This window comes from Prionailurus bengalensis, chromosome D3, assembly GCF_016509475.1.
Source record: "Prionailurus bengalensis isolate Pbe53 chromosome D3, Fcat_Pben_1.1_paternal_pri, whole genome shotgun sequence".
NCBI lineage: Eukaryota > Metazoa > Chordata > Mammalia > Carnivora > Felidae > Prionailurus > Prionailurus bengalensis.
The window spans coordinates 18,383,855-18,409,806 of record NC_057356.1 but is presented as its reverse complement, the minus strand read 5'-3'; the positions used below and the strand labels follow the sequence as shown (position 1 = coordinate 18,409,806).

General features: G+C 48.8%; 1 protein-coding gene across 6 annotated transcripts in view; it reads right to left on the bottom strand.

The window, feature by feature from the left end:
• Nucleotides 1-25,815, bottom strand: part of UBE3B (ubiquitin protein ligase E3B) — a 52,472-nt gene extending 26,657 nt beyond the window's left edge. Inside the window, exons 1-15 of one of the 6 annotated variants that reach the window (XM_043557844.1) lie at nucleotides 25,659-25,815; nucleotides 22,446-22,550; nucleotides 20,974-21,155; nucleotides 20,705-20,825; nucleotides 19,057-19,116; nucleotides 18,532-18,636; nucleotides 16,521-16,617; nucleotides 15,155-15,240; nucleotides 14,177-14,259; nucleotides 10,067-10,172; nucleotides 9,643-9,763; nucleotides 8,549-8,726; nucleotides 6,586-6,749; nucleotides 4,852-5,019; nucleotides 1,436-1,607 (exon numbers count right to left, since the gene is read on the bottom strand). In XM_043557844.1, coding sequence (XP_043413779.1) covers nucleotides 1,436-1,607; nucleotides 4,852-5,019; nucleotides 6,586-6,749; nucleotides 8,549-8,726; nucleotides 9,643-9,763; nucleotides 10,067-10,172; nucleotides 14,177-14,259; nucleotides 15,155-15,240; nucleotides 16,521-16,617; nucleotides 18,532-18,636; nucleotides 19,057-19,116; nucleotides 20,705-20,825; nucleotides 20,974-21,134 — 1,622 coding nt within the window. In that variant the 5' untranslated portion in view covers nucleotides 21,135-21,155; nucleotides 22,446-22,550; nucleotides 25,659-25,815. Of the gene's footprint in view, nucleotides 1-1,435; nucleotides 1,608-4,851; nucleotides 5,020-6,585; nucleotides 6,750-8,548; nucleotides 8,727-9,642; nucleotides 9,764-10,066; nucleotides 10,173-14,176; nucleotides 14,260-15,154; nucleotides 15,241-16,520; nucleotides 16,618-18,531; nucleotides 18,637-19,056; nucleotides 19,117-20,704; nucleotides 20,826-20,973; nucleotides 21,156-22,247; nucleotides 22,551-25,658 lie in introns of those variants that run through there. The other 5 variants (XM_043557843.1, XM_043557848.1, XM_043557845.1 and 2 more) reach the window with 5 other exon arrangements.
• Nucleotides 25,816-25,952: the final 137 nt, after the last annotated feature.

Here is a 25,952-nt window from a genome sequence, read left to right as displayed (position 1 = left end):
GCAGCTGGGGACAGAGGTGAAGCAAAAGCGACCACGTGCAGATGAGTGTGGAAGCTGGTAACGGGCATTTGAGGGATCCTTCTGCTCTTCTCTCCGCTTTCTATTAATTTGAAACTGTCCATAGTGAAAAATTTAAAACCACAACGGAGAGAGGAAAACAACAATAAGCTTCCCTCTGTATTCTCCTTATTCATAAGGATCTGGCTGTGACACCTTCTCCATCCATGCCTCTCCATGCCTATCAAGAAATCTTGACAGAGAGTGTGTGCCCACTGAGAAAAGCTGTAGAATCTTTCCCTGCATCTGCAGCAGCCACTAGTGACCGTTAGTAGGTACCTGAGAAGTGTTTATGAGGGAATGAATGAAAACTAATGTTTGAAAGAATGTGTGAATAAATGAATTGTTTAAGATACAGCTCTACCTGAAAATCTCCTAAGTCTGCTCCGTTCACCTTAGGGCATGACTCGTTCTTGGGTCGTCCTAGACCCAGCCCTTCAGGGTGTCTTACCCTTGCCCTGGCCTCCAACTGCTCACGGAGCACCTCTCTCCGTGGTTCTTACCCAATCTGTCACCTTGTGTCCCTGATCCCCTCCCACCCAGTGTCTTCTACCATGAACACAACTGCCTGACGGGGTCCATTCTCACGATTCTTTACCAACCTTTGGAAAAAGTGGAATTAAAAGAATACCAAACACACAAGTAGACACGTAGGCTGAAAAAAAAAGCACTGACTGGGACTCACATCCATTAATTCCCCACTCTGAGCCAGGCACGGCACTGAGAACTTGACTTTCCTTTTCTCATGTACTCCCTATCAGATGGCTGATAACCATTACTACTCTTTGAAGGAGGAAGCTCAGAGTGGTTAAGCAACTGGCCTAGGGTTAGTCGATAATCATGACAAGAACCGCAGCCCGCAGCCCTTCCTAAGTGTCTGGACTGTGCTAAGCACTTTGTGTGCTTTATCTCCTGCAATCCTTACCACAGAGCCCAGAGACACGTGCTACTGTTGTTCCCGCTCGTAGGTGAGGAAGCAAAGGCTCGGAAAGGTGGAGCCCCCTTGCCGGGGGTGTCTCAGGAAGTGGCCCACCCAGGATTTGCATCCTGGCACTCTGGCTATGGAACTTTCCAGGTAACTACTAACCTAGCGAGGAAATGGTGGAGCAGTGATTTGAACCCAGCTCTGGGAGAATCCCAGAGCCCACACTCAGTGGGACTGAACCAGCTCCCCTGGAAGGATGGAACTAAGAACTGCTGAACCCCAACTATGTGCCACCTACTTTGAAAATGTTTTCTCATCTAATTTTCCTAATGACCCTGCCACACGGGTCCAGAGGATGGCGGCAATCACATCAGCAACTGCTTCCTTCCTGACACTGTCATTGGGCTTCTCCACATTCTGGAGAGGAACTCGGCCCCACAGCAGTCAACCTACGTGACGAGGTGCCGGGAGCAGTCACAGAACAGCGTCAGCATGGCCAAGAGCTGCTTGGACTCTTCGGTGTCATTGTTGAGGCACTCCGAGAAGAGCTTTAACCCTCCGTGGGGCCCCAGCTCACAGATAAACGCCCACAGTTTGGGGAGCAGGTCATCAAGGTAAGTGAGTCCTGGAAAAGGACAGAGAAACCCAAGCTTCAGGTGGGGGCACCATCTGGGTCACGGTTTCTCCTATCTGCTGGGGGAACAAAACACTCCTATTAGTGGACACTTAATGGGTGTGAAAAAAGGTGCAATTACTAAGAAAATCATTATCACCACCGAGAGTGACGATGGCAATAACAGCTACCGTTTAGTGGGTGCTTTCTATGTTCCAGATGTCATTCTAAGTACTCTGCATGCATTATCACCTTTCTACCTTGTGAAACCTAACGTTACCTCCATCTTATAAGGGAAGAAACTGAAGCCTGGAGAGGTTGAGTAATTAGCTCCAAATCACTCAGTCCGATAAGGAGCAGAGCCAAGAAGAGGAACCCAGGTCTGTCTGACTCAGCGTTTATATTTTAAATCAGGGGTCAGCAAGTTTTTTCTGGAAAGGCCTAGAGAGTGAGTACTTTCGGGCTTTGTGGGCCTGGCCTAACACCCTGTCACACTACTGAATGCTACCAGCATAGCACAAAAGCAGCCACAGACAAGATGTAAATGAACGGATGGGGCTGTGTTCCAATAAAACTTTATTTACAAAACCAAGTGGTGGGCCGCATTTGGCCCCTTTGCTGACCCCTGCTTTAAGCCATCTTTCTGGCTCACCTACAATTTAGCAAAGCTTTCCTCTTTTCTACTATTCTACCTTTGTTAAAAATGGGAAAGCAATGAACGACTGTAGCAGAGATCCCGTGAAGTGTCACACAAACATTTAACCCTGGGTGGAGAAGACATTTTACGAACGCTTCCCGATGGCATTTTAGGAATGCTTCCCGATGGCTCCAAGGCCTCGGACACACAGGCTACGTCACCGTCACATTTTAAGTCTATTAGTACAGCTACTGACTCAGAGAGTCTGGCTCTGAAAGTCCATGTGTCCCTGAATCTACAGTAGGGCGTGTACCTCAAATTATTCCTCATTTTCACTTTTTGCTGGAGTCCTTATAACCCCCCTCACTTTACAGGGCACTCTGAATTACTTGGTTCTGGACAAAGAACTGCTTCGGGAAGGTATATCCGCCTGGAGGAGGAGGATGACAGACTCAATCAGTGCTGCTCTGTGCTTAGACCAGGGTGGCCTGAAGGAGCCAGAGAGGAGTGGCCACTTACTACTCCTGAAGGCTGGAGCTCACATTTTCCAAGGGGCAGGACGAGATTACGGAACGCAGACCCTTCAGAATTTAAGAGGAGGTGGAGACAGAGACGGAGTGAGCAGCCGCACTGCGGAGACCACAAATACACTCCCACGGGACGAGAAGGGAAGAGCAACTGCTCTCACATCATGTGAACGGTCCTCACGGCGGGGACGAACATGCTCGTTCCCGGCCTCAGACGCGGCTTCAACAAGGGCTGCGTCCGGCGCGACTCCGACGGCAACGAAGACGCAGGGCCCTGGGGAGCCGGGCCACAGGGCAGCACGTGGCACGCGAGGAGCGGGAGCAAAGCGCGTGGTCTCCCACACTCTGCTTTGCGTGTCGCTAAACAAACAGACCCAATACTCTACCGATGCTTCACGCTAGTTTATCTCCTTCTTAAAAGGATACGTTTTCAAGTCAGCCAAGAGAACTTCTGGGTTCTCTCACTGGGACGAGGAGGATGCCTGAATTTGTGGTCGCCTCAAAAAGCTGAACGCGGGCCCATCACCTCAAAATCCCGTCACTCGATACGCTTCTCAAACCCTCACACTGGGTGCTGGGGCCCTGGGCTCGGTCCGGGCCCCTTTTCGTCTGCTTTTACCCTCCCCCGAGGGAACCTGCCCCGGGCCCAGGGCTTTACACAGCACGCCTCTGCTCACGCCCCCGCGCGGTCCACTCGCGTGCCTGCCAGGCACCTCGCTCTCCTCACAGCCAGGCAGGACTCTGTTCCCCCGGCTTCCCTCCCAGCGGGCTTCTCCAGCTCTGCAAATGCACCACCATCCACAGGCTGTGGGGGCCAACAACCCGGCCTCATCTTGGAAGCTTCTAGCCTTCACTCCCCCAAATCCAACTGTACCGTAGGACCTGCAGACACGACTTCTAAGACACGCCCAGGTGCCCCTGCTTTCAACCCCGCCACCACGCCAGGCCTGTGCTGTCCAAGCGGGGACCGCGCTGCCCCCGAGGAGGCCTCTGGGAGTGTCTGGAGACGGGCAGCGTTGGCACGAATGGGGAGGGGAAGCGGCACGGGCATCTGTGATGGCTGGGCCGCTCAACATCCTACAAAGGACAAGACAGCTTCCACGGCCAAGAACTGTCGGGCCCAAAACACCAGCAGTGCTGCGGCCAGGAAACCCTGCTCCAGTCCAAGCCCACGCTGTCTCATGACGTCCATGGTCACAGTGCCCGTCATGACGGGCACTACATTCTTCCCGTGCCTACAGCTCATCTCCTCATTCTTAGAATCCCTCGCGGAAGAGATCCCGGCTGTCTTAGTCACCTCTTTATCCTCAGCCTGGCACACATAGGTGCTCTATCAATACGTGAAGATGAGTAAGCGTGAAAGAGAGAGGCAATGGCAATTTATGATGTAAAAAAAAGCTACAATGAAACAGAAAAGTTCCATAACCTTTACGTAGTCAACGGCTTTACTGCTCACAGACTTCCTGTCCTCGTAAGACCAATTCCTATGAGCAAGTCCTGCGAGGCAGTGGAAAGCCCCCAGTACCCACACTCTTGTGTTCACAGGGGCGGGGCACAGAACTTTCTTCCTTGCTCAGCTAAGAAGGAAAATGCTGGGCAGAGACCCATGTGATGAAGATATTATGTGGCCGATAAAAATGACACTTTGGAAGAACCGCTGACCGGGATAAAATGCTTCTAAAATGATTAATGGAAAGGGCACAACTACGTATTTCAGTCTAAATATATACATACGTGTAACACACTCAGGCACAGGTGGTTCTCTTTGGAAAATGGGATTAAATATGGTCTAGGTTTTCTTTCTTTTCTTTTTTTCTAGTTTTCTATTCAGAAAAACAGTAACTTTTGAAAGCAAATGGCACTCCGTAATGAAAACAAGAGCCAGGTCACAGGAGCAAGCCGGCCGCGCCAGGACGGAGGTTAGTGTGAGCCATTTAGCTGAGGTGTATCAACCTTGAAGGGGAATAGCTCAAAAACAACCTCCTCCAAAATATATTTTCTGAGCTAAGGAAGCCAGAAGAAAATCAGCTTTTTCTAAGAAAAGTCATCCCCCAATGTTGGAGACGGAAGAAGACGCCTCAGGCCTCCCAACCTGTGAGTATCTGCAGCCGGATCTGGGTCAGAGTCGTCAGCGAGGTCTGGTAGAGGACGCAGATGTTGCAGACCTTCTGGACCTCCGCAGAGTCCACACGCTTACCCCCAACAGGCCTGAGAATATTCCGAACTGATGCGGACTTCTGAAACGCGCGCTTCAGGAGGTCTGGCATGGAGAGGAGAAGGAACGTGTGAGCAGACGCTCAGCCATCTGCCCAGTTTCACTCTGTAAAGAGCATTTCGATAACGTGCCTCCTTTATAGCCAGAGCCGGACAGTGGGGCCACTGCTCTGACTCAAGTTCTCTCTCTGGGGTAAATTAGAAAAGCATTAACCACAGGCTTTTAGGTGGAACCCAAAGACCTCTTCAGAACATCAGAAGATGTTCCAGAACAAGCCAGGCACATTCGACTCCTACAGGGGATTCCTTTACTTTGCCACCGGACTTCAGAACCCACAAGGGTAAAAATTCGACCGTATTAGGGGATGATGGGTGAAGGCGGGTGGCCTGGTTGATTCCCAGTTCTCTGTACTTTCAGAGGGGAGCAGCATCAACCTCGAGCACTGATACTTGCTTTGGGTTGTGCTCGAAGGTTAGTTTTAAACCTTCTCCCTTACATTTACATCCTGCTGAAGCGACACTGAGCCCTGCTCCCGGGCAGCTGTGACATGGGGCTCTGCACCACACTGGCTGGCAGAAGAAAAGTTACCCGGAACCTGGACATTTGCCACAGGCAGGTGGCGCCACAGAACTCGGTGTCACTGGCATTTCCCGAACTTTTCTCAGAGTGGGCAAGAAACCTTTCCATGGACCCTATGACTGATTCCGCAGTAGGAGCAATGCCAAGGTGGCCTGGCCAGTGACCCAGTGTCCTCTGCATAAGGACCCCCACGTGGGAGACTTTTTCTATGATTAGGAACTCAGAAAGGCTCTACTTCCCTTAAGAAATGAACCTTCTGAGGCATGTGGGTGGCTCAGTCAGTTAAGCATCTGACTCTTAGTTTGGGCTCAGGTCATCATCTCCCGGTTCATGAGATGGAGCCCCACATCGGGCTCTGCGCTGACAGCGCGAAGCCTGCTTGGGATTCTCTCTCTCTTAAATAAATAAATAAACTTAAAAAAACTGGGGGCACCTGGGTGGCTCAGTTGGATAAGTGTCTAACTCTTGGTATTGACTCAGGTTGTGATCTCACGGTCGGTGGGATCAAGTCCCATGTTGGGCTCTGCACTGACAGTGCAGAGACTGCTTGGGATCCCCTCTCTCCCTCTCTCTCTGCCCCTCCCTCGCTGATGCTTTTTCTCTTTCTTTCAGAATAAATGAACTTAAAAAAATTTTAAAATTTAAGAAACGGGCCTTCTTTCTTCCTGCTAGGGAAGAGTAAGAAAAGATCCCCACCCCCCTTTTCATTTTAGCTACTAGAAATTCAGAGCCAAATGGAAGTCCAGAGACAACCACCATGGGTGGCCCTTGTGGCACACCCATCTGTGGACACTCTTCTCTATATACGACCTCGGTTTTGTTCACCTACTGCTACTTCCCTGGTCCTTGTTTTCTATTCCTGAAGATTTTCTATTGCTGTTTTGCTGAATGTGAACTTGGCTTAGTGGTCTTAAAACCCTTGTGGGAGAAGTCCGAGCGTCACAGAAACAGAGGGGAGAAGGCACACAGGGACAGCAGGAGCGGCCCCCGAGCCAGGCAGAGCCACAGGGTCGGCCCCCCCGAGCCACTTACTCTTCACGGGAAGCACGTTCTGGGGGGATGCCGGCTGCGCGTGGGCTGGCTCCTGGTTCTCCAGAAGCTTCTTGTTCAGGATGTCACTGAAGAAGATCCGGATCAGAGGCACCCCCCACAGGAACTGCAGCTGTTTGGTGATCAAGGGCATGGACTCGTTAAGGCTACGAGAGAGCAGGAGACCGGCGCTGTCAGCTCCGCCTGACGGATGGCCGGGGAGAGCCCGCTCAGCTCCCCAGCGGGCCTTCCGCTTGGAGGGGTGGCTACAACCTGCCACTCGACATGGCGAGTAAGAGGATACGAAAACGGGGGCCTAGGTGCATAAGGCGCTGGCCTCTTTGCCTTCTCTGCCACCCCACCCAGGCCTCCCGTGCCGCCAACAGCATCCCTGCTCGCCTCAGGGCCGCAGGCTCCACCTGCCATAGTCATGCCCTCTCTCTGTTCTGACCTCACCCCATTTACCATTCAGTCGACAAAAGCCATCTGCCGTCTGCTGCACTGGCCTCTTGTTCACATCCAGCCCGCAGGCCTGGCCCGCGAGTCTCCACGACCCCCAACCTCCCGAAAGTCTCCCCGCTCCACGCCGCAGCCCTAGCGTCAGACTCACACTCCTGAAATCCGCCTTCATCACCCCCCGGCTTAAGATCCTATGAGGGCTCCCCTGGCTCCCGGCACCACAGTGGAAACAGCCACCACCCATGAGCACGAGCCAGGCCTAGAGGCAGGCCCTTCACGTACCTTATCTCCTTCAATCCTCTGAAACAACACACTCTGAGAGACTGTGAAAATCATCCCCGGGTTTCGGGCAAGGAGAGCAGGGTAAAGGGGCTTGTCCAAGTCCACTCAGAGCAGACCAGGTTGCCCACTGCTGCCCACCCCCCCCCCCCCCCGCGCCCCTCCTGCCTCCCAGAACATCCTTCCTGAGGCCACAACACACCTGCCCCATTCTCCTCAGGCTGGGCTATCACACTGGGGCCCGTCACGGGCTGGCCATTTGTCTTTCCAACCGGATGGCACTCTGGTAGGAGGAAAAGGGAGACTATCCTGGGATTTCCTCCCCTGGCCCTCACTCTTTGTTTCAAGGACATCTGCCAGGGATCCAGGCAGCTATCTGAACAGGAAAAGAGCCGGAAGCTCTAGCCACCTTCACTCCCGAGACCTGCCTCATCTCAGCCCAGGAGGCTTGTTCTGCTTTCAAATCTGTGATGCCGTTTACTTAATCTCTCTCTTTGAGCCTAGCGCTTTTAATGTTTTTGAGTCCTTTAGTTACAAAATTTTAAATTTATATTCCACCTCTTGAAAAGGATCTGAGGTGACCTCTATCCCCTTTCAGTTACGGGGCTTATTTTAATCACCTCCAAAATATGGCAGTCTAGGGAGTCAGGAAAAGGGTTACTGAAAAAGAAAAAATAGGGTTGACAGATAAGGTTCACAATTTACTAAAGAATGAAATACAAAATAAATGATCTCAAAAAAAAACCAACAACAAAAAACTATTGAGTGGCGCCTGGGTGGCTCAGTCAGTTGAGCGCCCGACTCTTGATCTCGGCTCAGGTCACGATCTCACAGGCTGTGGGTTCAAGCCCCACATCGGGCTCTGCACTGATGGTGTCAAGTCTGCTTGGGATTCTCTCTCTCTCCTCCTCTCTCTCTGTCCCTCCCCCACACATGTGCATGCTCTCTCTCAAAATAAATAAACTTAAAAAAAAAAAAAAAAACCTGTTGATATTTACAGGTAAAAAAAAGAAACTGAAGGGACGTTCACACGGTTGTCTCTGGGTAGTAGCACAATGGGATGGTTTTTTTTCTTTTGGTCTTATGTAGATTTTATCCAGTGAATATATATTACTTTTGCAACCGGAAACAAAACAACAGAAGCCGGAAGAAAGATGGAAGGAAGAAGGGGGAGGTGGTGAGAGACAGGCAGGAGACAAGAAAGGCAGTGATTTGCCCTGGGACTTACCCATAGTCCACAGATTGGGAGAACCAGCCGAGGACGGGGTGCCAGTGCGTCAGGTTGGATTTCTTCTGGGACACGTACTTCTGACAGTAGCACAGCATCTGGGTGAGCAAACTCACGAACCCATCCGTCTCTTCCTCTAACACCTTGGGGCTGAGGGAGCCCAACTGCAGAAGGTTGCCTGCAAAGAGAGAAGGCTGAGTGCAAGGAGCCCGGGCAGACCCGCTTCGTCACCTCGCAGCCCCACTCTCCGCCTGGGGCTCCCGCAGTCCCGTCCAGGTGCAGGAAGAAATCCCAATTGGAGAGGCACCTGGCAGCTGGCAGTGCCGGGGCTGCTCCGTGTCGCGCCTGGCTTCAAACCCTGGCCCTGCCACAGAGGAGCTGTGCGACCCTCAACCCACCTCTCGAATCCATCTCCTCATCTAGAAGATTGGAATAATGATCCCCACTCTTGCCGTGAGGATGACAGGCAGACTCATACGCAGACGTGTGTGAACTTTAGTTAGCATATAACACTTCAATACACCACTAAAACTTGAGAATCGAGAGTCAATGTAAGAAATGACCTTTGGAAGGACACCTGAACGTCCTTAGGAAGTCACTCTTGTTCAGCGTTCACCAAAGTTATTCACCACGAACTCCCTTAAAATTTAGCCCCAAGGACCTTTTTCTCCATTGAAAAAAACCTCTTCTAAGTGATGAGAATTACGCTCTACCCATTTGCTTCTGTCCTTTCTCTACTTACAAGGAAAACGTAAAATAGATGATGAGGCTCTGCTCCGATCTAAACACCACCCAGCTGTGCCCTCCCTTCTCTTTTGAGATGAGAATTACCCAGGTGACTCATCCCATTTTCATTCTTCTCTTGGATGCCAGGAAGCTGAGGGCCAAAATTTAACATTTTTCACTCAGCCAGGTTGCCAGGTTGCTATATTTTCCATCAGTTTTCAATTCTACGTGTCTATTTTATGTATCTAATCACATGTCTTTTATCGTTAGGTACTTCCAAGCGTTACTAAAAACAACTCATGATAGCCAGAACAGTAAAAAGCAAACACAACTTGGGCTTCTCCTGATGCCCAGCCACACACACTCACCCATTAGACAAAGCGTATGGCATCCTTCTAAGCTTTCACATACGTCACGGCATCGATCTTCGTTTCTTAAAAATGTGATGAATTTACGAAGCATGTCATGAGATTCTAAAACGGTGAGGCGCTGCAAACAATTGCAGACTGTTAGAGCGGGAGCCGACAGGAAGAATTTCCCACTGGAGCATGAACTTGGTCGCTTGCACATCAACACCTAGATGCCAAACATGCTCTCAATGGCCAGGAAGAAAATGAACAACGATGAGGACCTGGCTCTCTCGGCCGCTAACATGTGTGTCTACAGCAGCTCCTGCCTCAGTAGAAGTGTCAGGAGAAGAGGTGGCAATGAAGGGAGAAAACATCTTACTCTCTCATTTCTAAGAAGAATGGCAAAAATGGACTGGGGGTGGGGAACCAGAGAGCCACTTACCTCAGGGGTCACTGTGCTGAGGTGAGTCACGAGAGCAGGCACAGACATGATGTGGATGAGGAATGGCCGAAGCAGACTGTCTGAAAATTGTGCAGCAATCACAGGGCTAGACACAGACAGATCGCCTTATTCACACGGGTTTGCATGTTGCCCCGGAACCAAAGAACCACTCTGCCAACGCCCCCAACTCCCTTGAAATTACGCCTCACAGGACGTCTAGGAAAACTCAAGGCTGAAAATGGGGACATCCAGTCTCAAAAGATCACACATACATACTAGATGCTCGGTTTCCCTTGGTGCCCTGTTACGTACACCTCTGCATGAGGTCATCAAAAACCTCCCTTAGGGGCGCCTGGGGGGGCTCAGTCAGTTAAGCATCTGACTCTCGGTTTCAGCTCAGGTCATGCCCTCATGGTTCGTGAATTCGAGCCCTGTGTCGGGCTCCATGCCGACAGCACACGGCCTGCTTGGGATTCTCTCTCCCCCTCCTTTTCTCTGTCCTCCCCACTCTTTCTCTCTCAAAATAAACAAACTCTAAAAAACAAAACGCTTCCTTTAGCCTTGCAGTTGTTGCACCTGAGCCCCCTTGGGGGACAAGTTCTGCAGACGTCCTGCTAGGTCTCAGGATGTGGCCTTATGTGTGGCCTCAGTGTTTGGCATGGCAGGGGAGGATGGTAAAGGAGACGTTCACTGCACAGTCCCTACCAGTACAGAGCTCACGCTGCAACCAGGGAGCTGGACAGGCACAAGGGAAAAAACAGAAACCGAGTCTGGGCAAAACGGGGGCCTGGGGGAATGAATGGAACAAGGCGAGTTCGAGAAGGTTCCACGTGCCATGGATTCAATATATGTTGCTCTTGGAATACAAAATTGTGCCCAATATGTGAGACAAGAATAAAGAACGAGGAGTAGAGAGTATGGGCTCTGAGGTCAGGATAGCCTGGGTTCAACTCCTGGCCCTGTCACTCCCTGCTGTGTGACCAGGGCCCTGCTCATGCCTTAACCTCTCTGGGCCTTAACTTCCTCATTTATAAAACTAAGATTAGAGAATGTGGTGAGGAGTCAGTTAATGTGGGTATAAATCTTAAAACAATTGTGTGGCCCATGAATGTTGGCTATTTGCATCATAGGATTTAGTGATCACGTCTGAACATAACGTTTATGATTTTACAGACTTTCAACAGTATATCCTACTGTGACAAAAGCACTAGGTATTTTGTTTTAAAAGGTCCTGGCCATGTTCAATTACATTCAAATACTCAGAGGGGGAAAAGGACACTACTCAAGGAAAAGGCTTCAGAGCCGCCTGGCCTTCAGAGTGAGCCAACAGACTCTAACGACTCTAACGTACAGAGTGAAAAAATCTAAATGATGGAGGCTACCACATTCTTAAAGGAGAAGGAACATGACGGAATGGCTGGATGTGACCCTCTGGGTGAATCACTCTTGAATTACAACACTCTGGGCGGGGGAGGGACATTGGAACGGAAGGGAAGACTTCTGTTCTCAGGAGACAGAGGAGGGCGGCAGAGCAGCCCTGTGCCCTGGAGCTCAGGCACCTGCGTGTCAACGCTTCCCTGCCTCTGACGAGAGGGGAGAGTGGGCGAGGCTGGAACGAACTGCTCCAGAAAGTGACTCAGAGAGAGCAGATGCAGGACACCTGCCACTGGAAAACCTGTTTGCACCTATGTCTTAGGACTCATTAAATACGACTCCTCTCAGAGTCTGAAAGGAAGGTGTGTTTGTTTACTAGATGATCTGGTCTACTTCTGTAACTAATTACAGCATCACTGGCAGACCCCTGCTCCTCTCTCGTAAGGATCTCGCTTCTAGAAATGGGCTGTCCAACGCAGTAGCCAGTAGCCACGTGTGGCTCCCGACCACTTAAAATGTGGTTAGTTCAGATGCAGGTAGGCTTTAAGGGTAAAATACACACCAGGCTTTGAAGACTCAGTATGAAAAGAAATAAATTAATTTTTTTAAATGTTTATTATTTCTTTTTGAGAGACAGAGTGCAAGCGGGGGAGGGGCAGAGAGAGGGAGACCCAGAATCTGAAGCAGCTCCAGGCTCTGAGCTGTTAGCACAGAGCCCGATGCGGGGCTCAAACCCACCAACGGTGAGTTCGTGACCTGAGCCGAAGTCAGACACTTAACTGACTGAGCCACCCAGGTGCCCCAAGTTAATTTTAACTAAAATAAAGAATTTAAAAGACTGACTACATGTAGAAATGATTATATTTTGGATATATCGATTTAAATAATTTCCCCTTATTTCTGGTCTTTTTAAATGTGGTTCTCATTACAGAGAAAGCTGCTCTAGACCAGCCTTGTCCAACAGAACTTTCCGTGATGGTGGAAATGTTTCTTCTTTGTGTGGTCCAATAAGGCTGTCACTGCTCAGTCTCACGTGGTCCCGAAGCACCTGAAACGTGGCTAATGCAACTGAGGAACTGAATTCTTTTGCTGTTTTTAATTTTAATTTTAGGTTCAGTTTTAAAGAGAGAGAGAGAGAGAATGCGAGCAGGGGGCAGGGGCAGAGGGAGGGAGAGAGAGAACCTTAAGCAGGCTCCACACCTAGAATGGAGCCAGATGCAGAGCTCGATCCCATGACTCTGGGATCATGACCTGAGCAGAAATCAAGAGTCAGATGCTCAACCAACTGAGCCACCCAGATGCTGCAAGGAACTGAATTCTTAATTTTAATATATGTCTATTTAAACCCCAGGTGGCTAACGGTTAGTGGAAAGCACAGTCTAGACCAGGAGTGGCAAAAATGGCTCACAGGCCAAATTCTGCCCCTTGCCTATTTTTGCAAATACAGTTTTGTTCAAACATGGCCATTCTCCTCTGTGTACGTATCATCTAGAGGTGCTTTGTGACACACCAGCAGGGTGGTTGTGACCGACACTGCATGGACCACAGAACCGAAAATACGTATTAGCGGGCCCCTTGCAGAAAAAGTTTACCAACCAATCTCTAGACCATCATTTGCTAACTGGTATTCCACAGGAAAGGAGTCCATGGGACACCAATAGATACGTTCCACCAGTGAAAACTTAGGTGGGGGTATTCCATGTTCAGATATGTTTGGGCTGGCACTGGATTAAACAGGCCCAAAGGTTCTTAGACCTCAGGACTTGTCAAGAGCTCTCTGCGGTAAATTGCCCTGTGGATTAGCAAAGGGGGCCAGAGCAGGGAGCTTAATGTCACTGGTTTGACCATAACACTCCCCCTGCCCAAAGTTATTATTATCTTGGGGATTAAGATGATCAAGTTATCATATTAACATCTCCCCCAAGTCTGTGCTCCTCTCAACAGTTTAAGAATGTTCTGGACCCAGTCACAGACACAGCTTTGTGCACTTGGTAATTCTCAGAATTGCAGACATAATTTCTATATGGAAGTACTTAGCTTATGTATTTTGTCTCTCCAATCTAAGTAAAGGCAAACAGCACAACCTCTCTGAGCCTCCAGATTCTAACATTTTATTGTATTTCATTTATTTATTTAAGTTTATTTATTTTTGAGAGAGACAAAGACAGTGTGAGTGGGGGAGGGGCGCAGAGAGAGAGAGAGAGAGAGAGAGAGAGAGAGAGAGAGACAGACAGACACTGAGAGAGTCCCAAGCAGGCTTTGCACCATCAGCACAGAGCCCAACGTGGGGTTTGAACTCACTAACCTGTGAGATCACGACCTGCGCTGGAACCATTAGTTGGATGCTTAACTGACTGAGCCACCCAGGCTGCCCAGATTTTAACATTTTAAACCTGGGCTCACAACACTACTCCCTTCACCCTCTACTCTGCCTTTCACCGGGCCTCTTCCAGCTCAAGGGGTTCTCTTTATCTTATCAATTAAAAAGCTCAAAAGGAAAAATGCTTGGGTCTTGGGTCCTTGGCACAATGAAAGCAATTCGCTTTGAAAAGCTTCCTTCAAATCGCGATGCAAAAAATTCAGGGGCACAGACAGAAGAGCTGCCAGAGATGCACCCTGTCTGTGAACAGAACAGAACAGGCAAGCCCCCACACGTAACATGAGGAACAGGAGGAAGGGAAAGCGAGAGGAGGAAGTTTCCGGAAGCACGCCAGCCCCTCAGCTGGAGTTACTTACCGCAGCGCGAGAGAAAAGGTCGCAGTTAAAGTGCTTTTGGACAGACAAGGCCGGGGTCTTGCCAGGCCACGGGTTAACAGCATCTGAAAAAGAACATTTTAACTGGTCAGGGGCCGATGCCAACCTACAGTCACTTGTACGTAAAAAAGCAGCACAGAAGTAAAATGAGTGCTTCAAAACAAACAAAAACCTATATTTAGAATGTTTTCCAAAAATGAAGGGAGAGCAAAGTGAAGGGTATCTCCTTCATTATACCACTGTCTCTCTAAATATTGTGTTTAAATTTGTAAAATAAGAAACAGCCAAAAAAGTTTACAGCCAATAAAAAGACTACCACCCTTAAAATTTCATACGTATGCTACTCCTACATTCTGGCATCCAGGAGAAGATTCCTCACAGAGACGTGCTGCTGACGGCACCACCTTCGGCCATCACACCGCCTCCCAGGGTTCATGTGAGAAGAGGAAACCCGATCAGGAAGGAGCCCGCCTCAGCGCCGGGCAGAAGGAAGGGTTCACTCAATGCTACTTCTAAACCCGAGAATTCCAAACGGCTTTTAAACAGCGATTAGAGTTCCGGCATTTATTTCCCCGGGTGTGTGAGCCGGCACAACAGGGGTGGTGTGGACAGAAGGGTGTTTGAGGACACAGCAAGAAAGCTAACTCCAGACTTCACCCAAGAAGGAACCCGAGGGAATCAAATCCTGAGGCCTCCCCTCTCAACTTTAAGTGTCAAGCGGCTGGGTCATTTCTGCAGCCAAAGATGTAGCACAACGAAGGGACCCCAGTGCCACTGTCCTCCCTCGACACAGACCACAAGCGACTCAAGGTGGGGGAAGGGACAGGACGCTGAGCATTAAACTCCTCCTGCAAAAAGGCTTCTGTGAAGAGGGCACCAGGTAACGCCAAAATCAGCTGTGAAAATTCAAGTTCAGGTACTGAAGAGAGAGGTCACGTGTTCGGGGACGCACTCACAAACCTGCAGCACAGGATAGAATCCATGCTGGTTGAGATGCCCCATTATATTTGCACAGATGTGGTTCATGGCTGGTCGAAGACTCTCCCCTGAATGAAGAAAGACGTGTGAGAGAAAAGGCACTGGCCTGACCGTGAACTGTTTATAGCACACCCCAGGCCCGAGGCCATCATTTCGGTGGCTTGTCTTCCTACCCCCCTTCAGCCTGGTATCAGGCACAGGGAGAGGATGAACTCCAGAATCCACTCCCCTGGAAAGTCCAGCTCAAGTGTCACCTCTTAGGTGATGGTCCTATGATCTCCCTCAGCCAGAAGTAATGTCCCCAGCCTCTGAGCACCTGTCGCACCTTTCCTAATTCCCTCCGAGGGCCTGGCACCGTTTGCTCTCTGTGGCCACCACCTCTCCCCGCTGGGAGACAGACACCCTGGAACTCAAGGCGAGAACTCCCCAAGATTTAAATGCCCCGCCCCTCACAGCCCACACCTTGAAATAACCCCTCTTTTCCGGCCAGGAGCCTTTACACATAGTTGCCTCTGTTCTCAAAGTCCTCCCCCTTGGCTCTGCGAACCCCAACTCTCCCTCCAGCTGTTCACCCAGACATCACTTTGGCGGGAGAGCCTGAGTCCCAGACACAGGGAGGCAGGGCCTCCCAGATCCGCTCGATGTTCTTGTTTCTCCGTAGTCTTCCTTCCGAGTGCTACGTTTCACACGGTCGTCATGACATGCGTGTGTTCACGTGTAAGTCCTTCCTATATTCGCATATAGTCACAGGTATGGGACTTCCCTTTAGCGTCTATCTCCCTCACCGGACTCTCCAGTTCTGTGAAGGGCAGGTGGGCACACGGCAGTCTTTGGCACCTGAAGCCCGAGGGCAGCGGCCTTCTCTGTATCTCCAGTGCCCGCACAGAATGTGGCACGGAGAAGGCCATTTGCAGAGCGGATGGACAAAATGAACGGACAAAACATGGAAGGCTCAGTACGGCATCTGAGGGAGGAGGCAGCTTCATGATGCAAATCTTATGGACAAAATAGAATTATTTGCTGCTCAATGATTGTGACAAGAATGACAAGGCTTGAGTGAATATCATCACTTGGAGGCGGAGGTGCTATGGGAGTTTTAAAAAATGAGCTCAGGGGGACCGTGCCTTTAAACGTAAATTCAAAGGAGAGATTAGAACACACAATCCTGAATGTATTCTGGATATTACAATGCTATCTGATGGAAACGTCAAGGGCATCTTCATTGGTATGCTTTCAGGGCCCCCCTGAGGCTTATGGCAATGAAAACGCTTCTTAAAAAGGAGAAAAGGTCCCCAAGGTCTCTATGCAAATGCTACTTGGGAAAGATTTTGAAGCCAGTCCCACAGACCTTTTCCGCGGAGGATTTTCCATGTTGAAGTGTCTGTGAAGGTGACAAGCATCGTGAGGTACAGCGTGATGAGTCTGGAGTCCTGTAAGATTTCAGGCTGGAAACAACAGAGAGACTGAGATGAAGTCATACGTCCGACAGCGGAGCAGCCACTCACAACTTGCCTGGATGCACTCTGCCACCAATCGGCAAGTCAGGACCGTCCGAGTTTATTCTTTTACTCTTGGGGAATGACCACTTTGGGAGTTCAGGGACAGGGATTCTGGCACACGAATCCTCGAGCACGGAATCTGAAATACTCTCCGGAATGGAGAATGAGAATTCTTGGGAAGCAAGCTGACTGAAGCTGGCCTGCTGTGTACATGGATGGATGGATGTACAGACATATGTTCACTGGAGCAGCAGAGTAGAAATGCAATTGAACGTGACGGGGACTCTGGGCTCAGACTCCCTGCTTGACCACTGGCTAGATGTGTGAGTTAGGGCAAGCTGCTTACCCTCTCTGTCCCCCAGTTCCTCAGCTGTTGACTATGGGTGGTAACATTGCTTTCTTCATAGGGTTGTGTTAAAAATGAACGGATTAATGTAGACAAAGCACCAAGAACAGGGCCTGAAACACAGGTAACTCTATGTAATACTGATTATCATAATCATAATTCATGCTTGCTGCCAGGTCAAGGCCAGGAGAGTCAATCACAAGTGCCCTGAGAGAGATGGCTAGAGATATGGGGACTCTGGGGACATCTGCTCCATCGCTCAGCTCCCACTTGAGTCAAGCCTCTGCCCCTGAAACCTCTCTCCCAATGTGCGAGGTGAAAATGTCCACTGTTTGCAACCACTCACACCCCTGCCCACCTTCTCATAACACAAGGGTGGGCACAGGACCAGAAGGGCCAGTGGCAGTACCTTCCCCCCTCTTGCCACTGTGACCAGTTTGAGGTTGAGACCAGGACAACACTGGGCCTTTACTGTCCTCTCTGATTCCTAAACTAGTGGGAGAGGCCTCCCTTTTCTCTTTGGTCAAGATAAAGTGAGGATGTGAGGCCAGTACTACTGTGATTACAACAGGAGAGAACAAAGCGATTCCAAAAGGGAGCAGAGAGGAGAGAAAGGGATGAGGGAGAATCCTAGAAGCTCCTGGCTCTGGTCATCCCTGGCTGCCACATTACAGAGAATATTCTATAAAAAATATTCTCGGGGCACCTGGATGGCTTGGTCGGTTGAGCATCCAACTTCGGCTCAGGTCACAATCTCATGGTTCAGATTGTGAGTTCAAGCCCCATGCCGGTGTCTCTGCTGTCAGCACAGAACACATCTTAGATCCTCTGTCCCCCCAAAATAAATAAACATTTAAAAAAAATATTCTCCTTCTTGCTTAGCTTGTATGTATTAGGAGCTACACATGTTGAATTTCTGCACTTGTTTAGTTAAAAAAATTTTTTTAATGTTTGTTTATTTTTGAGAGAAAGAGAGAGAGGCAGGCAGGGGAAGCAGGGGAAGTAGCAGAGAGAGAGAGGGAGACATAGAATCCGAAGCAGGCTCTAGGCTCTGAGCTGTTAGCACACAGCCTGATGCAGGGCATGAAGTTATGAATCGCAAGATCATGACCTGAGCTGAAGTCAGACGCTTAACTGATGGAGCCACCTAGGTGCCCTGGGTTTCTGCACTTGTAACAAGCCTGACTAGTATAATGTAAACGATGTTATCCATTATTTCAAAAGAACAAAAAGAAAGGCAACAGATTTCTGGGTGTCAAGACTGTGGTGAGCATAAGCCAATGTTCAGAATGTTATACATGAAAAGAAGGACTCATACTGATAACGGTATCTAGCTTGCTCTCTCCTAGAACAGGGGTGCTAATAATTCTTTACTAGACTCTGATAAACTTCCAAAGAAATAACCTATGATGGAATCTTGAGGACTCTCAAGATATACTCTAAAGGCCTCCAATGAGAGGGAATATATTTACAATGAAAAGGATACATTTACAGGTGTCTTGTTCTGTTTTTACCTTGAGCTGCTCAAGAAACTCACAGCAACACCAAAGAATGTGTTTGATCTGTTTAATCCACAGGAGGGTGAGATCCTTGGAAAGAGCCAAGGACACATACCACACCTACAAGCAGGAAAAAGAGAAATGTAATGGGCAGAAACAGGGACCAAATTACATATGTTCTAGCTACTGGGACAGGACAAGTTCACTAGGTCCAGCGCTGGGGAAGGCAGTGGGAATGAACAGGTGAATAAACAGGGAGTAGGACTTATCTGAACACTAAACCCATAGATAAATTAGCCTAGTGAGGGAATTTACCATCCTAAGAGGTCAGAGGAGAACGCAGTCCTTGGATAATGAAAAGACTAAGAAAACCAGTTGCACCGCGGTAATGTTTTCAATTCATTACTTATTAGGCAGGTGTGTGTGTCCACGTATGCAAAGTCCGACCTAACAAAATCGTAACACTTAGCAGGAACTTTCAGAACCAAACAGATCGGCCTGAGAGCTTGTGGGAGACTTCCCAGCCCCCGTCTTGCTTACCTTGGGTTCGTTCTCAGCATCCATGCTGCTCAGGATGCAGCGACACAACTTCTCAAATCTCTGCAAAGAGGAAGGATGGGGGTTACACGTTTCTGCAAGCCACATTGAAATGGGAAAGCAGCAAGCATTCCGTGGGTACCTGGCACGTGCAGGACTCACACGACGCCAGATGACTCACAGACGTGATCATATTGAATTCCCCCTTATAGATGTGGAAACTGGGGATCAGAAAGCCTAACGTAAGGTTCTCAAATTGGTGGCCCACAGGCTGGAGGAGACCTACACGTGGTTTCAGCCAGGGGTGCCTTTGGAAAAAACACAATCAACCCGGCAATCTGGGCCTGTGCTCCTGAGGGCTAGCAGCTGTTCCCGGGGTCACGCTCTCCCGGTGGCCACTCTGTAAGCACCACAGACACGGACTTTTTCCCCACAACCTGTCACGCCATCATTTTTAACTTGAAATGCAAAAGGAAGGAAAGTGGAAACTGGAAACCACGTTACTCTGTCTATACCGGCCCTGGATCCACCCTTAAAAGTGCTATGGCCCCGGGCAGCCACCTCAGCATTCTGGACTATAGTTTCCTCCGTCAACAGGGGTCACCTCACGGCACCTGCCTGTCCTCATCTTCCTGCCTGTGTAGTCCTGCCTCTCTCTGGGCTACATGTTCCGCAGGGTTAGAGACCCCGCCCATCTCATTTCCTTCTGGGGCCCCACTGCCTAGAAGAAGGTCTGGCACAATGGGATGCTTAGCAGTAATGAACGTCTAACCCCTGGGAGCACAGAGGCCCTCCTCGATGGGACCGTCAGTACTAGTACAGACAACTCGCTACTTCCTGGAATCGTTTCTAGGCTGATCATTCTAATCCCCAAAGTGCAACCAGCACTTTTCATTTGGTTTACAGGATTTAAAAGAAATTTCAAATTAGCTACCAATTTTTACAAATGAGAAAAACGAGTACAAGGATCACCAGCATCTCTCTTCAAAATTCACAGCAGTCCACCACTGGCTGGAGCCCAGGACTGGCCGCCTCCCTTCAGTGGCCATGCCACATACCCCATCAACTCCCTCTGATGTCATCATTCCCCATCACCACCACCTCCTGCCAGTTACTGATTATTATTTCTTTTTTGTTAATGTTTATTTCTTTTTGAGAGAGAGCGAGCGAGAGAGCATGAGCAGGGGAGGGGCAGAGAGAGAGGGAAACACGGAACCCGAAGCAGGCTCCAGGCTCTGAGCTGTCAGCACAGCGCCCGATGTGGGGCTCAAACCCACGAACTGTGTGACCATGACCCGAGCCAAAGTCGGATGTTCAACCAACTGAGCCACCCTGGTGCCCCTACTTATTATAATTTGTTGTTTTCTCCTGTAAATGGCTTCTTCCACTCAGTTGCCCAACCTGCCTCACTCCTGTATGCATCTGAGTCGGAGTGCTTGTCATGGTCAATGTAAAAGAATTGTGACGATTCTCAGAAGCACTGGGTATAATCCCCACAAAACACGTCCCAAGAAAACAAAAAGGGCAGGATGTGGTGGTAACAGAATCTATCTTGTAGCGTCGCTATAAGGATTAAATGAATTATATTTGCAAAATACTTTCAAAAGACCTGGCAGATGGGTGAGCACAGTGTTCACTATTATTATTTTACCTCATTATCCTCTTTAATTCTGAACAAGAACAGCAGTTTCCTGGCAATCTTAAAAATACCAAGTGCGCTTCTTTTACTGGACTCCACGTCATCGGCTTTAAAAAACTCATCGATCTCTCTCCTAGGAGGGGAAGGAGGTGGGAAGACATTTTAAATTAGGAGCTCACAGCAGCTGGAAGGCTTTTCAAGAACTGTAGGAGAAAACACCATTTTTTCTTGCTATTAACTGGGGACAGGGGACAACGTGCTGAGGATTTCCCAGCGCCCACCGGATCTCTCTCTGCAGTCGCCTCCGACACAGGAAACTGCGAACATGGGCCTGGATCTCGACGGCCGCCCGCTCCCGCTCCTTCTGCACCAGCCTTTCCTCCCGAGCCTGACGGGCTCTATCGATGAACCACGCTCTCGAGGTCTGAGAAACGGTGAACATGTTTGCAAGTTTGCACGAACCCTGCAAGGAAAACGGCGAGTGGCTGACGTAGATCATTGAGGAAGAACACACACAGGAAGGGGCTCGCGAGCCAAGGGCGGGCAGGCACGCACTCGGGCAGCAGCAGAGCTACTCAGGACCCTTCGGTTCCCTCCACAGCAGCTAATAGCTCTCCTGGCACAAGTCCCAACTTCCTATCGGCTCTTTTCATGCACCTCATCTAGACCAGCGGTGCTTTTCCCTGCATTAAATAATCACATCTTCTTAAGAGCACAGCATCTGCCACAGGGTGTGGGCTCTGTAATTGTTTAATAGATGAACAAAGCATGAACCGGTTCCATCCATAAAGCTCTAATTCAAACCAGGCATCCTCTAGGTCAAAGGTTCCTAGGTATTTGAATTTTCTGGAGCAGTCTAAAGCTGAGCAGTCAAATTTATTTTGCAAAGTACAGGCTTGAAGGGAAAAAAAATCGAACATAATTATTTACCGTCACCACTACTTCATTTCTCTGTTCACTCGACAAATATTTACTGGTATCTACTTTGTGCCCAGCACAAAATAAGCCCTTATTTTTTATTTTATTTTATTTTTTTGGAAAAAGAGCCATTTTAACGCTAAAAAAGCCAAACGTGTGAGTCCAAAATGCAAGACAATCTGTTAGGTTGAATACATTCGGTTTTATGTATAACTTACTGGGCTGTCCTTACTGTTCCCATTCTGTCAAGGGCTGATAAGGACTTCGGAGCAGAATCTGTCCATCCACTGACTGGCATGTTTTGGACAGAGGGTCTAAACTGTCCATTACATTTTTATCTAAATCACCAATCACTATCTTTTCCCAAAGATGTAGCTTTGGCTATGCCTAGAGCACACAACATGGGTCCATGGAGCCTCCCACGCTGAAATGATTTCTTTGGATGCTTGAAAACTTTGTCATTCTATCCCAACTATATAAGCAGTCGAGCCGACAAAATTATTCAAAGGGATTACTCAGAAATCCAGACTTCTGGAAAACAATCCCTTTACCATGTTACCTCCCTCAAAGCAGCGCCCACATGAAAAGATCATCAGGAATAAAAAGCTCATTCAAGGCTCTTTCCATGTCAACATACCGAGAGGCTTCTGTGGTCCCTTTTCAACACAGATTCGCATCTGTTAAACAACATGTGGGTCTCTCATCGGTAATTGTCAAAACAAATGAACAGAGCCCACCTGGTCACAGGAAGGCAGGAAAGAAGGCAGGGGAGAGAAAGGTAGCAGTCTTCTGAATCACTTGTTCTCTCTGCCCAGCAGCAGTCTGAATAGCTCACCTGAGGACCTGCCTGTGACACAGAAACGCCAGGTAATCATTAGTGATGTTGCACAGGACTCACTATGCCGAGGGCAGCTTCTCACTTCAGAGGAGCTTGTCCTTCCTGGCAGAAGCAGAAGGAAAAATCCAGATTCGGGGTTAAGTTTTACAGGCAGGGTATCATATATCTTCCGCACTGAATAAAAGTAATAAAAAGTGCCTCTGGTTTAAAACACTAGTATTCTCATTTTTACTTAATGTCTGATTTAAGTTTTTAAACGTTTATCCATTTTTGAGAAACAGAGCATGAGCAGGGGAGGGACAGAGAGAGAGGGAGACACAGAATCCGAAGCAGGCTCCAGGTTCTGAGCTGTCAGCACAGGGCCTAACGCGGGGCTCGAACCCACGAACCGTGAGATCATGACCTGAGCTGAAGTGGGATGCTCAACCGACTGAGCCACCCAGGCATCCCTTCATGTTTAAATGTTATAGTGTACCTCCCCAGTCCTTCAGCTGAAAGGGAATAGATTGAAAATAACGCCAAAGAAGCTAATTGAAGCCACACACACTTTATGGCACTAAGAATGAACAGAGGGGAATGGCATGTTAAGAAGCCATTGAAAGTTATGTGTGGCATTTTTTTAATGAAAAACATTTATGCCTAAGAAATGAAAAACAACATGTAGACAGTGGTTGTTTGGAGGTGGAGGAATGATGGGAAGTTCTGCTTCCTGAACTAGTCCGTTTTCCAAATTCTCTGCAGAAAGCATGCAGTGAGGCAGCACAGCACTGTGAGAGGCACACAGCCTTTCGAGTCACAGCTGGAGCCCGTCTCTAGCTCTGCCATGCAGCCCCCACAGGGAGAGGTCTCAGACCCTTTCTGCCTTAATGAGACAATTTATGTCAAATACCTATCAAGGTGGCTGACAGATTACACAGTAAGTCTAATTGACGTATTCTTTGTACAGATGTGAGAATTTTTTTAACTCTGCAGTATGGGCTCTCATCTGTCTAGTCACTAAGGGCCCTTACGTTCCTCCCCCATTAAATTTTGTCCTATCCCTGGGTGCACTAAGATTCACCGGTCCTGTCACTTGGGCTATGGCCCTGTTTAGATTGGTTAACAGCTTCAAGCTCCAGAGAGCTGCAGAAGACAGGGCCCAAGCCCTGAGCACAATGGTATGATTCTTCCTTAACAGGCAGCGAGTCCCTCATTTGGGGGGGGGGGGGGGGAGGATGGGGGGGGAAAGGGGTGATGAAAAGAAGGAGCGTCTTCTCAATGGAAAAACAGGAGATTGCATATGCAAACTGACAAAGTACCTGAAAGGCTATCTCAAAACTTTCACTTCTCCCAAGCAGCCTCGTAGGATAAGATCTCTTCCTTGAGATTAGCATCCCCTCAGCAATGCTATATGCTGGTTTTGTTTACACCGTATAATAGTCTGTACTTGGCAGTTTTTCTAATTCCTTCTTATTCTCCTCTTCTATCTAAAATCTACCAGTTTATTAATCAAAACACATTACGAAGTCTTTTAAGTGTGTATTCGAAGTAACTAACGAAAGATTACACAAACTTTGACTTAATCAAAGAAAGAAAAGGCTGTGTATAGTAGAAGAAAACCTTGGATCATATCGAGTACCCTTGGTTCTTTTTAGTTCTCAGTCTACCTCATTTGGCCAAATTATTTATCCTCTCTAGGCCTCAGATTCCTGATCTGTAAATTGAGGATCATAGTGCCTACCTCCTAGGGGCGCTACAAGAATTAACTATAATATTTACACTTCTTGTATCCCAATTTAGTTGTCAGGATGCTGTGATTAGGATTAAGTGGGAAAATACTAACAAGGAGTATCTGAAAGCAGATAGCATGTAACTGGGCTTTACTGTAGCATCCAGACTTAAAACCAAACCCCCCCCCCCCAAAACAAACTTACAATCCAGTTAGGGGAAACAATGATATAGGTGGAAAAATTAGAAACCCAAGAGGTTGGGTTAACCAAGATTACTTAAAAAGCAAAAAGGAAAGTAAGTTGATTAAAGTACCCACTATGTGTCATGTCCCTTCTACGTAAGAACAGCAACCCTGTGAGATCACTTAGTATCTCCCATAGTCCACGTTAGACTGCCAGTGATGGGCAGAGCCAAGATTTTAATATCAAAAGACAGGACTCAGACTCTACGTCTGTATTCCCATGATATCTGCTCAACATCAGTCTTCCCTGGATGAGGTCAATTTCATGGAGAATTATGAAAGAGGCCAGAGAGTATCATCCAAAGGTGAAAGGCCAGAAATATCAACTGCTGAGCCCGACAGGATTTTCCCCCTATGATGCGAACAGCTGGACAGGCAGGTGTGGTGACCATCACCATTTAAGGGCGGATCATGAATCAGGCAGTGTACAGATATTTACCCAGTCTGTCTTTTCAACAGCTCTATAAGGTCTCAAATGGTCCAATTTTGAAAGAACAGGCAATAGCCCTTAGGCTATTAATAAGAACAGCTATCATTTATTGAAGGCTATTGCCTATCTAGGTGTGTGTTATCATCAATCCCACCTTCACACAGAGCAAATGAAACGTAGAGGGAACGTGACTTGTGAGAGGTCACTAGACTCCTGAATCTGAAGCCACGTCCAACTCCAAAGCAATTATTTAAAGTGAAACTGACAAGACCTGGAGACTGCCCCACTCATGGAACAGCAAAAACAAACAGCTGCACGTGCAAGGCTGTCCACAGGGCTAAGTTAGGGTCAAATTACGACCAAGTTTTTCTTTATTGAAATCATTAACACCAGCTGCCTCTACGGAGAGAGCTGAATGCCAGGTACCAAAACTTGTATTACAAAGCTCCCTCTGTGAAACGAGCTAATGACTCCGTTTTACAGAGGAAGAAACCGAGGCTCGGAGAGGTGAGGGAACTCACCCAAGGTCACACAGCAAGTATAGGATTTGAACTCCGGTTTGGGGGAGGGACTCCTGAGGCCCAGCATCTTTCCTCGGCATCAACAACAATAACAAACCTTTTTCACCCAGCATTAGCCTGTCTATAAAGGCCTATCGCCCCAGAGCTGAAAAGGGATGGAAACGGCTACGGAGAAACCCCCCGAGCACGAAAGTCAGCCCCCGGCACCCGCCCTCCGACTTGGGGAGGCAGGGACCCGGCCAAAGGGCCACCTCCTTCAAAGTCCCCCCACCACTCGGAAAACACACAACCCTGTTCCCACTCGCTACCCGTAGGCCGTAGACCTTTATCCGCTCGAGGCCCCCGCGCTCCGGGTCGGGGCCGAAGCTACCGCCGCCTCAGCTCAGTGCCCTCGAGCTCTGCCGGACCCGGGGCAGCGTCCGAGGCCCGACCGCCATCTTGCCCCGGGGTGTCCTAGCTCAGAGCTCCGCTGGGATGCAACGATCCAGCTCCAGGAAACGACAGTTCCGCAGAGCTTCTTTACCCGGGAAGAACAACCTCCCTGCATCTTGCCCTCCTTTCTGGAAGCTGAAAAAAAGCAGACCGTTCAAGAGCGGAATAAA